Source organism: Lissotriton helveticus, chromosome 2_1 (genome assembly GCF_964261635.1).
Source record: "Lissotriton helveticus chromosome 2_1, aLisHel1.1, whole genome shotgun sequence".
Taxonomy (NCBI): domain Eukaryota; kingdom Metazoa; phylum Chordata; class Amphibia; order Caudata; family Salamandridae; genus Lissotriton; species Lissotriton helveticus.
Genome location: NC_136059.1, coordinates 266,552,425 through 266,565,373, shown reverse-complemented (window position 1 = coordinate 266,565,373; position 12,949 = coordinate 266,552,425). Strand labels below are relative to the sequence as shown.

At 42.5% G+C, this 12,949-nt stretch overlaps 1 protein-coding gene across 1 annotated transcript in view; it reads right to left on the bottom strand.

Annotated features, from left to right (window-relative positions):
- SMAD4 (SMAD family member 4) overlaps nt 1-12,949 on the bottom strand; it is a 308,776-nt gene that overhangs the window by 145,517 nt on the left and 150,310 nt on the right. Inside the window, exon 3 of the mRNA XM_078674808.1 lies at nt 7,094-7,268. Coding sequence (XP_078530934.1) covers nt 7,094-7,268 — 175 coding nt within the window. The remainder of the gene's footprint in view (nt 1-7,093; nt 7,269-12,949) is intronic.

Sequence of the window (12,949 nt, the reverse complement as noted above, 5' to 3'; positions counted from 1 at the left end):
ACGGTTTGCGTCGTTGGTGCGCCTGGATGACACCCGCCTTAAAGGAGCGACTGAGTCGCAGCCTATTCGAAGCCATGAATTGATGGAGTCGGCTTGCGCAGAAGACGACAGCCCGTGGAGATCCGGGCTGGATGCGCAGAGTGTGTCTCAGTGCAATACAGCAAGCTGCTCCTAGAGGACCCTAGTGAGCAAGGCACCAGCATTGTATGTTTCGGTGCAGTATCGCAAGCTGCTCCTAGAGGTCCCTTGTGAGCACGGCACCAGCACAGTATGTCTCGGTGCAGTATCGCAAGCTGCTCCTAGAGGTCCCTAGTGAGCAAGGCACAGCACTGCATTTTTCGGTGCAGTACTTCAAGTTGCTCCTAGATGTCCCTAGTGAGCAAGGCACCAGCACTGCATGTCTTGGTGCAGTATCGCAAGCTGCTCCTAGAGGTTCCTAGTGAGCAAGGAACCAGCACTGCATTTTTCGGTGCAGTAACGCAAGCTCCTCCTAGAGGTCCCTAAGGAGGAAGGCACCAGCACTGCATACCTCTTTCGGTCACATATGGTACTGCACACTGCAGAAGATATGGTAAATCACCCTACTCATAATGCATTGCATGCAAGACAGTACTACAAGTACAATCAAATAGCTATGTCCATATATAAAATTAGTAGCTTTGAAATGTGACAAAAGAATTATAACATTAATTTTGGATTAGGTTGTACTCTGTGTGGAGCTGTTGAAAGGAAATTTATATACGGTCTCATATAAATGTGAGATGTTCTAGTGAGCGAAGTAACCACTGCCAGCCAAGCTTAGGACCAAGTCTGTGCCTTGCCTGAAGCCTTTTAAGAAAATAGTGCCTTGAGGGTATAATTAAAACCTAGGGAGTAACAACACATGTAACAGGTGGTGTCCTAATGGGAGGTTAGAAGAAGAGACAAGGCGGACCTAAGGAAGGACTACTAAGCGTATTGAACAATGAAAAGCCACCATTTACCAAAGACAGGGACAAGTACAGGAGCCAATTAAAAATATGGGCGGAAAGTTGGCAGAGCTTTTTGCCCATAACCTGAATACAGCATGTCTGGAAGAGACAGCGCAAGTGCTGGCTAGACGAGTCCTAAAAAAGATAGCATGTCACAGCTCCATAGACAAAGTGTACAGCTCAATGACGTAACATGACAACATGATGGCTAGGAGGCAGTCTTAAGAGACAGCAACCTTAAAAAAACAGCTATGCCTGTGTGAAAAAGACAAGCAAATAAAGAGCATAAGGACCAAAATAAAGTTGCACTGCATCCTCAGAAAAGGTGCAGTAAGAAACCAGCCAGTCCTTTCAAAAACACATTAAAAGAGATGACCTAACAAAGAGAGCTGATCAGATAAAGCCAGAAAGACCCGTAAACAATAATTAACAGTGCTCACTGCAAGACCATGCCTGGCTAAAGACCGAGCAGATCGCAGTACAACCAAAATGATTAGGTTGAAGCAGATTAATCCAGTGGGTCTGGCACATGGCCACAAACTTTGCCCACCGGCTAGAATAAACCTTCTTGGTGGGGGGGCGAAGTGCAGCCAAAATCACACCCATCACTTGCACAGATAAGTCAAAACTCCTCAGCGGGTCCCTCTAAATTTCCACGTGTGGAGGTGTACCTTGTGGAGGTTCTAATGAAGAATCCTGCCATGTTGTTGAGACAGAAGATCCTCCCAAAGAGGCAGGTGGAGCAGCAGAGAGAGACATGCACAGGTATCACAGCTTAAAGTACTAAGATGAGCGTGCTCCGTTCAGATTTTCTTCAGAACTTTGGAAGCAGAGGCAGAAATGCATAAAGTACATCAGACTTCCACGGAAGGTGGCACATACCTCCTCCTGTGCTCAAGGGTGAACAATCCAGGAAGTACAAGATGCAACACTGAGTTCGCAGTTCCTCCTGGTTTAAAACATATTAGCCCATTTCGCCCTGCTTGTTGTAGACATGGTGGTTGAGTTGTCTGTTAGGTTTGCCCCTACTGGAAGGCAAAAAGGTACTGAAAGTCAGCCAGCTGGTACACAGTTACAAAAGGTTTATAAACTGCCTTTGCCCCATCAGGAAACAAAATCCTCTTCATTTCATCCAGGTAAGCCCCCCCAGCCAAGAGATGATGCATATGTCACCACTGTGTGCCCTGCGTAGAGAAGGGAAAATGTCTGCCACATGTGAGATCGCATCCTTCACCCATCACTGAAGGTCCAATACGGATGCGATCAAAGAGATACCCACAATGTTGGACCGATTGACAGCAAATGTTCTACTGCTGTGCTTCTATGTATCATAGAGCATGAGGCACCAACAGGCTTCACATGGCTGAGAGTCCAAGAAGCCTCAGACCTGTCTGGGCCAGAAGACAGGATGAACCATTAATTACAGAGACCATATCCTGATACTCCCTGATGTAGCAGAAAGGTTTTGAAATCCACAGTTTCTAGGACGGCCCCTATTAGGCGAATCTTCAGCACTGCTGAATATCATATTTCTGGTTACCGACGAGAAACCTAAGGAGGACAGCTATAAGACATCGACTTACTGTGCGAGCGTGCCTTCAACAGTTGTGGAGGTATAGGAATACCTGTAATCTTGACCTGCAAAAATGGGCTACAACCACTTTCAAGAACATTTAGGGCAGCTGCGGTAAAGCCAAAAATGCAGGGTGATAAACTGAAAGAGTTCCGATCCTACCCAGATGTGGAGAAGACGCCTGTAAGACTGCAAGATGGCCACATGGAAATAACAATCATGGAAATCACGGGCCGAAATCCAATTTCCTAGGGTCTAGAGCAGACAGGACTTTTGCATCTATACTTTCAGAGGAAGAGCTAAGACTGTGTCTCAGCCATTCTTTCTTCTTAGGTATCAAGAAATACTGGGAGTTATACCACATGCCTTTCTCTGCGTCAGGGACTCTCTATATAGCCCCGCTGGCCAGAAGAGTGAGCAATCCATTGGAGAGGATGGGGCATAATCCACCTACGTCCAGGCAAAAACAAGAGGAACATGAGGGTGGAAAGGCAAGTATGAAATGGAGTGGGGGGGGGGGGGGCAGTTATGAAAAGACTCGAAGGCCCATTAGTATGAGGGACCGGCAAAAAGCAATCCTGCCCCCTACAGCAGATAAACATCAGCAGGGAAATCAGAGTGGCTTGGTTGCAGACACAGAAGGATTGAAAAGGACTACTGCCCTTGCTGATCGACAGGGTCTCTGCCACCACATCATTGCCTCGAGCTGCAAGAGACCTGCACGGGCTGTTGTAAAGCTTGGGAGAATTGCCTGAGGTGAAAAGAGTATCCTTGGAAATTCCGGAAATCCCAGGTCTGCCTTTTCCCAAAGAACATGGAGCTATCAGACAGCATATCTGTCAGGGATGTCAGTGTGTAACCCGAAACCCCTGTGATAGGGATCCAGGCATGGTGCAGAACCACCAAACTGGTGATGATAACACCGGTAACAAAGTCCATTCTGTGCAAACTAACTCACAAAATGTACTTATTCACATCCTGTCCATCATGAACCATCTGAGTGAACCAGGTCTGAAACTCCTGCAGTAGAGTTGGCAAGATCCTGCTGGCATGTGTTTATGACCCCAAAAGGCAAACTGTATTAAGGGACCTCAGAGCCAGACTGGCGAAGGAGAAGAATCTCTTAAATGGTGCCTCAGTGCTCTTTGATTTCCAATCTGCCATAGCCATATGAAAACTATTAGGTTTTACAGATCTAGTACTTTTGTGGCGAGTTACCATTCCTAAGGAAGAGCTCTCCTCAGAATGATCCAATGGCGATTCCAAGTATGTATCATTCGTCTCAGGAGAGGAGTCATGGCCACTAGCATTTTGTAGGTTTAAATACAAACAGCAGTGGCGTCCGTTTTGTCTTTCATCATCATTATCATGGGGAACAAGACAAATACTCTGCACAATGTCATAATGTGGTCTACAAATAGCACCAGCTGTCTGTAATACTGTGGTCAAGGCAAAGGTATCGTAGAGTAGTCTTTCCAGACTACAAGCTGGGCTTTAGTAATTCCATATTGAGAAAGCAGCTGGAATCTACCTGAACTATGCTCTGGATCCGATACTAGTGTAGGGAATCAGATCTGGAACAGGTGTCTCTGGAGTCAAGGCCAGCTGAAACTGCCATGGCCTTTGGTATAGGTATAGAAGAGCGGTCTGGTGCCTGCAAGGAGCCAGAAGAGGGATTAGCAGTGCCAGCCACAGTCAGGGAGGACACCTCCCGGGGACATTCAGATAGCCCTTTTTTGGATTCATGGGGCCTTAAGACATTGAAACACTGCTTCCCTGAAAGCCTCAACCTGCAATGCAGTCGATGATGAGCAAGAAAGCCCAGGGCACATATGCTCCAATTCTTAAACAGTATTGGAGTTAGCCATTGCTGGCGAAGTCAAGATGTTTGAACGCAGACTGTGCAACCTCTCCCTGGATTTGGTCTTGTAACCAGAGGAAGGCAGCTAGGGCGAAGACAAACTAGAATCTGGAGTTAGGTCTGGGGCTTGAAGCATGACTGACCTGGCTTCCTGTGTTTGCAAACATAGAGCTTCGCATCACGCTTTCCAACAGCCTCTAGATGGCCATCAGGGAGCATCTGACTGAGAACTTTGGCCCATGCTTTTGGAGCCTGCACACCAAAAGCACACATCCAGCGGATGCGTGACTGACAGCCGCAGCGCAGCTTAAGGCCTGAGATTTTGAAGAGAAAATGTATAGTCATTTGGAAAAAATATCTGGTAGGTAAACACAGATACAACGTTTAGGAGTGAAGCTCAAGATCTGCTCTGAAGAGCGCACCACCTATCTGCATGCATAATCTGTTGCAGGAAAACATTGCTGGATCCAGTCTGCCATCTGGAGGAAATCAAAAGGTGAAGAACCTGTTGCTAGAAGAAGGCCTCGGGGGCTGCGGTGTGGGTATTCAATTACCAATGCTTGCTTTTTGCTTGCTTTTGAAACAAAAAGCAAACATTGGTAATTGAAGCGTGAAGCGAAGCTCTATGTTTGCAAACACAGGAAGCAAGGTCAGTCATGCTTCAAGCCCCGGACCGTACTCCAGATTCAAGTTTGTCGTCGTCCTAGCTGCCTTCCTCTTGTTACAAGACCAAATCCAGGGAGAGGTTGCACAGTCAGCGTTCAAACAGCTTGACTTCGCCACCATTGACTAACTCCAATACTATTTAAGAATTGGAGCATATGGAAAATGCTAAAAAAAAAAAAAGAAGAAATATAAATAGGTGACTTTTCTCCAATTCCAATCTAAAGCATCTACATTTCTAGCACCTTGATTACTTTATTTGAGCGATTTACAAGACTCTTGGATGATGAGCATAACACTGCTGTAGTTGTGTATGGAGTGATGATTTTTGATAGATATTGGGTGATGTGTTGGACAAAGATTTAAGGGACAATATCAGACCTCTTAATTTGCAGCAATTGCTTGAAGGGACACAATAGGGCTTTTACGATTGGTATTACGTGGTGTTTCATAAAACAGACATTTGAGAATAATCTGCAGTAAAGGGTAAAAGAATCTGGAGATTCATTTTGTTCAATAACAATTGTATGTTCAACAAAATTGGTGTAACAGTCCAGTTTGGTTGTAATTATAACCAGATTTATCACAAGTCAACCTTGAAAGGTGTGCCGTGCTGCAATGCATTTAAGCGTATAGTTATATTTTGGAAGCATGGAATGAGGCAGGCAGACTGGGGGGATTCGGATATCTGGAGAAGCAACAGAGTTAAGAATTCTATTTTGAAAATGCTTACTCAGAGCAGGTATATGTTCCTCTATGTGTGCAAAGACTTGAAAGTGGATGATTTAACTGAATTGGTCAGCATCATTGCTCACAGTTTAATGAAGAAATTAGTGTCTTATCATAAAAGTGTAACAGGTCTTCTAGGTGTCATATCTCACACGTTGCTTATGATGTGAATTTGGTTGTCTGCTTAGACAGAATGCCCCTAGCTGAAGCTCTGGAATATAAGTCCAAGGCCTTTCATACACATGTTAAAAGGGTAGAAGGACAGAGCTGATTGTTGGCAGATGAGGGAAGCTATAGGGGGTGATGGATCTGCTGATGCTGTTGCTTGCATTGGGCATAAAGAGAGCCATATTTACACACGAGAACTGTAGCATAGGATCATGTATGAATATTGTAATTTCAAACATGTTGAATGTTGCGGAAAGTCCAAGAATGACTACAGCAAAAAGGCTGTCCTTAATCCACTGTGAAAAGAAGATTAATTTTCTTGATCTCGGATGGTGGTGGCGGTTTTGGTTCCTTAGGAAGGGTCGAGTTGCTCTAGTGGTTGTACTGTTCCAAGTGAGCTGATAGTTATGTATTCAACAAAAGTTGAAAGAAAGATATTAAATCAGATGGAAGCTGGCAAAAGATGTTATTAAGGTTCTATGAAGGTTATTCGTTTTGGTGTGGCAGGACATCATGTAAATAAAAATGTATATATTAAAATTAAAGCGCTCTGTCTCAGGAAATCGCACATGTCTTCTAGTGCATGGCTAACTAACGTCATCCAGAGTGTACAGTACAAATTTAAATGCAGATAATCATCGTAAAAGGGAAGGGCCGACAGAATCCTAGTGATTCAAACCCAATAGGGCAAGCTGATATAAAATGATGAAACAAGTAACGGCAATTGAACATTTTTGTGGAGGATCAAAACATGCTTTTAAATAGCAATCTAAGAAAATATTGAATGCCTACATAAAACAGCGCAACCGAATAATAAACACACACTTAAGTAGCAATACAAATGTGTTTATAGATGAAATGCAGAAATCTACAGTGCTCCGTACACACTGTAAATTCTGGATTAAAAAATGAGTCCATTTGGAAATGTTCTTTAAACAAATCTCAACATTAGCTATAAGCTTGTCAAACAAGAATCATCCAATGTATAGGCAGATAAATCTCCTAAAATCTTTGTGCTTTCTTCTATGTGAGTTTATGCCTGATCTGGAGAAATGCTTTGACGTGAAATACATTATCTTCAATTTATAGCGATTGTTAAATTAAAAATACACCTTTTCACTTGCTTACCGATCCCTGGAGACACCACACGCTCATAGTGATAAGGATTTACACAGACACTGTCACATTTCAGATCAAAAGCATACTGGCAGTATTTCACGTGTTTAAGTTCATTCTTGTGAAGATCAGGCCATCGCCACAAGCGGGCATAGATCACATGAGGAAAGCCCTTTCTACCAGCCACCTATAGAGAAGAAACAAAATACAAATGTGAGGTCCTAATTCAAGTAATTAAGTAATTTCATCACTCAATCCTGAAAAGGTTACAATAGGATTCATTCAGAGGCTGTGACATTTAATATGATCCAGTATTGCCATTCAGTTGTTCATTTACACTTTTCTAACGGTTGACAATACACTGCAAACCACCCACCAGAAAAATTGTATACTGGTTGCTTTTAATCCAAATAATTAGGCAAATAGTCACTTAAGAAAATAAATCAGAGTGGCGTTAAGTAGTGATCTAGCCAAGCTTCCACCAGCACCACTGCACAACGGTGTCCAGATCAGTGACATCAGATGTTATGAACCACGACAAATGTGTCTGTTTTTCTTGTCTGATCTGGAGAAATGCTTTGACGTGAAATACATCATCTTCAATTTATAGCTATTGTTAAATTAAAAATACACCTTTTCACTTGCTTAAAATACTCCCATCAGTAATAAGATCTACATTTTTGTCTCCATGCTAAATTATTTTACACTAATACCAAAGTCAGGGAGTACACAATGTACTCATAGCGATTAAAAATACAACTCTAATACACTACGTTCTTGATTCCTTAAATAGATTTACTTTATGAGTAACAGCCCACTGAAAACAAAACAATTAATAATAAATATGTTCATGGAACGGCAGTAAAATAAATGTGGCCTAATAACATGTCATTCATTACTACTAATCCAAGAGTCAAATTCCAGTTTATTATCTTTAAAGAGGGAACCTAGCATTAAAAAAACCAGAGTTTACTTTCTTTCTGCTTGTGTACTAGAATTATTTTACACACAAAACCATCCTTTCAAAGGTCACAGTGCCAATTCAATGTGATGTTACCTTACTGCACAAATGTAATCAATTGTTTAAAATAAATACATATGAAAAAATTACATATCCTAAACTATATATGCAGATAAGCAGAATCCAATTTTCGGAGTACCATTTTTGAGGGAGGATACAGGAATCATGACCCCACTTAAGACCTTGCCTCTCGCAAGTCATGGCCCACATCCACGCTCAATATGTAATGAATTGCATTTAACATTCTGCACAGTTAATCATATTGTAATTATATAGCGCTTACTACCCCGGAGGACGCGTTTATGAGTTTTTTACGGTGAGAAGCATGCTACTCTGGTACCCAAGGTTGGTGGTTAATGTTGGTTATTGCGATTTGTCATGTGCTCTCAAGAAAAATTGGATGCACTTACTCCATAAACTTTGTGATATATTAATACCAGGAAGGTATGAACATTAGTGGGATCTATGTGGTTTCAGGTTAATGGTTGGTGAGATTGATAGGTTGTAGGGGGCTAGTTAATGTTACATTATTAGGTAGGGTTTTGAAGAGGAGAGGTTATGATCTCTGAAATGAGCTATCAGACAATTGCAGAATTACAGTAAGGAGGAGTGAAGCAGGCAGCCATGAGACAGAGGAGGCTATACTCGGAAATAGGTGTGCAGGTGATGGAAGGTAAGAAGAGGGTCACTTTAAGGAAATAAAGTATGTTAAGGTCAAATTATCAAGCAGGGTCTTCGGAGCATAGAGATCGAAGTCTTCCTGAGATAACAAGTAATTGGAGAATGTAAGCTGTAGAAACAAACAACATTATAGATACTGCTCCGTAATAGTGGGAGACAGTTTAAAAACGTGGTTCAGAGTGTACACATCACTAGTAAAAAGAAAGCCCTAGCCTGTTTGTCAAGCCTAGGACAGCTCTTTTAAACATAGTCTGGAGAATCCCAGACTTGGTACAGGTTCTGTACACTGTACAAGGAGAGTTGGCGCAGAAAACAAAATGGCTCATATAAAATCTACCCCCGCTACTCTGCAAATTAAAGGTTTTTCACTAACTGAATACAAATGAGATATTTGGCACTGGCTGAGAGTGTCTCGCCAATGTCCTGTTTGAACCCTGTTTTGATCCTACCCCATCGAAGTATATGTTGTGCATTTCAGTATGAGACTACTGTAGTACATGCATTGTATGTATAAGAGAAGCAGAGTGATAAAGGCCTGCGGGTTCCATTATGGAAGTCCTGAGCCTGTTCCAGTGCACAAGAAGAGAATGAGACAAGGCTCCTATAGAAATTCAATTAGGCCCTTCCTGTAGCACTGCCACTTGGTAGATGGTGGGGGTGAAGGGGGCTGCAGTCTGTTCAGAGTAAGCGTAGCGTAAACCACCCTTCTCTCTCTTTCCTGATCAAGGTCTTGTGTCTGTGCATAGCTAGGTGCAGATAGTTCCCACCTCTTTGTGCCTCAATTGTGGGTGCTTCAGTCTGAAGACTACCCTTCTGTAAAGAGCATCACCTCACGTAAAGGCTGTGTCTGCGGAACTGCACACAGAGGCACTTAAATAAAAAAAGGAAGCCACCCCAAACCAGTTCTCCTGCATGCAGATTTCTGCTTGCAGCTGTCTTTTAACACCTCCATATAAGTGCTTTGCTAAGTGAAACCATAGTAAAAAGGCCCACTTGTGATCCTCGCCTACCTGTTTCCCCTCAGTATCAAGCCAAATGCAGATTGCCATCAAGTCAAATGCAAATTGCGAGCATGTGTTTGACCTGGATAACTGTTGCTTCGCTTGGCAGAATAATGCATTAAGCAGATTAACAGAAACCGGTATATGTTCGGAACATGCATGTCAGACTGCTGTATGCAAGTCAAAAGTTTCACAACTGCACGACATATAGAGTACAAAAGGAATTGTGCATTGTATCAATTAGTCGAAAATTTAGAGCTTTGTACACAGAATATTCGGTGTTGAATATTCGGTGTTCATCTCCGTTTTCACTTTATAAGGAGCGCAAAAACTTACATATTGGATTACCTGGGTGATTCAGCAATTGCCGCTCCACCTTTCAGTGGGCACTCGCATGAGCAACTTAATTGCAGCAGGTCGGACCAAGTTCGGAGACAGATTTTCAGTACCAGGAGGGTTTCTTGGCCACCAAGGTTACTCTCCATCCAAGAGGACTTCACTCCCCAACCAGCAGTGCACCAGGAGACGCATTTAAGAGTGGTGGAGAAAGGGGCGTGTCTTGATGGTTGGGAGATGAAGGGTAGAGAGTGATGTTTGGCATCCCACAGACCTTGTATTGTGTGATTTTGTAGATGTTCACCCCAACCTGTCTCTGAAGCGTCTGTCGCTGGAGTTATTTGAGATACAAAGTCCAGATTGCTGGGATTCTGCCATTGCAGAGAGCAGTGAGTTTGGCAGTCTATCAACTCTGGGTCCTTGAGGTGACCATGTGACTGCGACCACTGACAAAAGAGACACTGCTGTAGTAGGGTGCATGTTTAGTCTTGCGTTGGTAACTATGGCAATGAAAGATGGCATCACACCCAATAGATGCATGATAGTCCAAACTGTGAGTGTTCTGTTTGGCTAAAATTGAGGCAGAAAGTCTGAAAGTTCTGCATTCAAGAGGGATTGGGGCAAGCTTGCCCCAAATGTGTGTTGAGGTTTGCTCTTGCGTATCGTTGACATTGAAGAGGCTGAAGGGGAAATTTGGTGACATTTATGGTAAACCCCAATTTGTGGAGCAGGTCTATTGTCAGCTCTATGTGTTGCCGACAATGCTGGTGGGTGCTGGCTTTGATTAACCAATCCTCTAAATATGGGAATACATGAAGGTTTTTTCAACGTGGATGTGCTGCTACTACTGCTAGGCACTTTGTGAAGACCCTTGATGCGGTAGTGACACTTGAAGGAGATCCTTGAACTGGTAGTGTTTTACTGATATCACAAACCTGGGGTATTTGCGATGAGTATATGGAGATCGGCGTCCTTTAGATCCAGAGTGGCCATGAAGTCACCCATTTGTAGAAGTGGAATGACATCTTGTAGAATGACCATATGAAAGTTTTCTGATAGTATGTAGTAGTTGAGAGGTCTGAGATCTAGGACTTTTCTGAGTGAGCCGTCCTTCTTTGGAATTAGAAAGTAGAGGGAATACACTTCTGTACTTTGCTGATGAAGAGGAACTGGTTTTAGAGCTCCTTGGTGAAGAAGGGCTTGGACCTCTTGTGTCAGAAGCGTTTGATGATCTTGTGATAATTCGTGATTGCGAGGATGGATGTTGGGTGGTGTGGTAATGAACTCCAGACAGTAGCAATTCAATTCAATTTCAAAAGTGCTTTATTCGAGTTATTTACTCATAAAAGCAGACATACAAACACGTAATAAAAAAAACAATTAAATTGACATAGTCGTATTTGACTTAAGCACATAATCTACCAAGCAAATATACATAATCACAGGTGTAAAAGTTCATTACTATTAAATATAACGATTAAAAAAGATTACAATATCATTAAGCTAAAATCATCAAAATTTCATTCAAGATGACACGTAAATTGTACCAGTACAGAGAATAGACAATAGTCTAGCAGTCTCTGAACGACTGAGCAGAGAGTAGTTACCCTACTAGCAATCTCTGCCTTAATACCCACGCCCACCCCAAGTACTTAGCGGTGGCAATTGTGATCCAAGTCAGAGTAGTAGACCTAACAATACGCAAAGCTACCATACTGCTTTTGGTACCCAAATTCTTACACATAGGTGCCAACCAGACTCGCCTTGGAGCAAAATATACTTTACAGGAGAACAAAAAGTGACTAAGGGTTTCATTTCCTTCCCCACAGACTGGACAAGTAGCTGGACTTCCTACCCTCCACTTGGATGTTAAATAACGGAGAGGGAGAGAGCCAGCCCTCAGTTGAAAGAATAATTTCCTATCCATAAGGTTGGATATGTAATCCCAATACATTTCATATACAGGGAACAGTTTAACCTCGAGAAAGCTGATGGTCATGGACCCGGTGTTGGTACTGAGCAAACTCCTATTAGCAACCCGTTCCCAGAAAATATTTTTTAGGGTTGTCTTAGTGGGAAAAGATGCCCCAGCTGGATCAAACCACAATGTATTTAGCCCTAGTTCAAATAGTGCAAATTTTAATGATTTGAACCAGCTAATTTTATTGAAGCGATCAGCTTTAATGACATCAATAAACCCATCCGCATAGTGGGAGAGCTCAGGCGTAGTCCAGAGCCTACGCCAGTATAGAATCGGTCGTAGTTTTCCCATTTCCGAAATTTCTTTCCTGCCAAGCTCATATCTCAGAGGCAATAACGGACTACTCTGTGGAGTGCCTGTAAGTTTCCTAAAAAACTTGTTCTCTGTAATTTGAAACTCATGCAGATTTTCATGCCCCCACAACTCAGCCCCGTACAATACTGACCCAATTGCTTTTGCTTCATATATAATCAGGGGTGGTTTAATCGGTTTGGTCAGTGATTTCCTATGCTCCTTTATAATGGTACCAGCTAGTTGCTTATGCCTTAATGTTGCAATATTTAAATGTTGGGTCCATCTATTATCATTAGAGATATGGATCCCCAGGTAGGTAAATGATTTTACAACCTCAAGAATGCGTCCACTCATGATAATTTTGGATTTAAAATTTCTATGTGGATTAAAAACCATGAGTTTAGTTTTAGACGCATTTACCTCCAAACCGTGATCACCACAAAACTTATCAAAAATGGCCAATGCTTTTTGCAAACCACTTGGGGTTTTAGATAAAATTAACGTGTCATCGGCGAACATTAAAATAGGAACTTTTACACCTGCAAGGGAAGGAG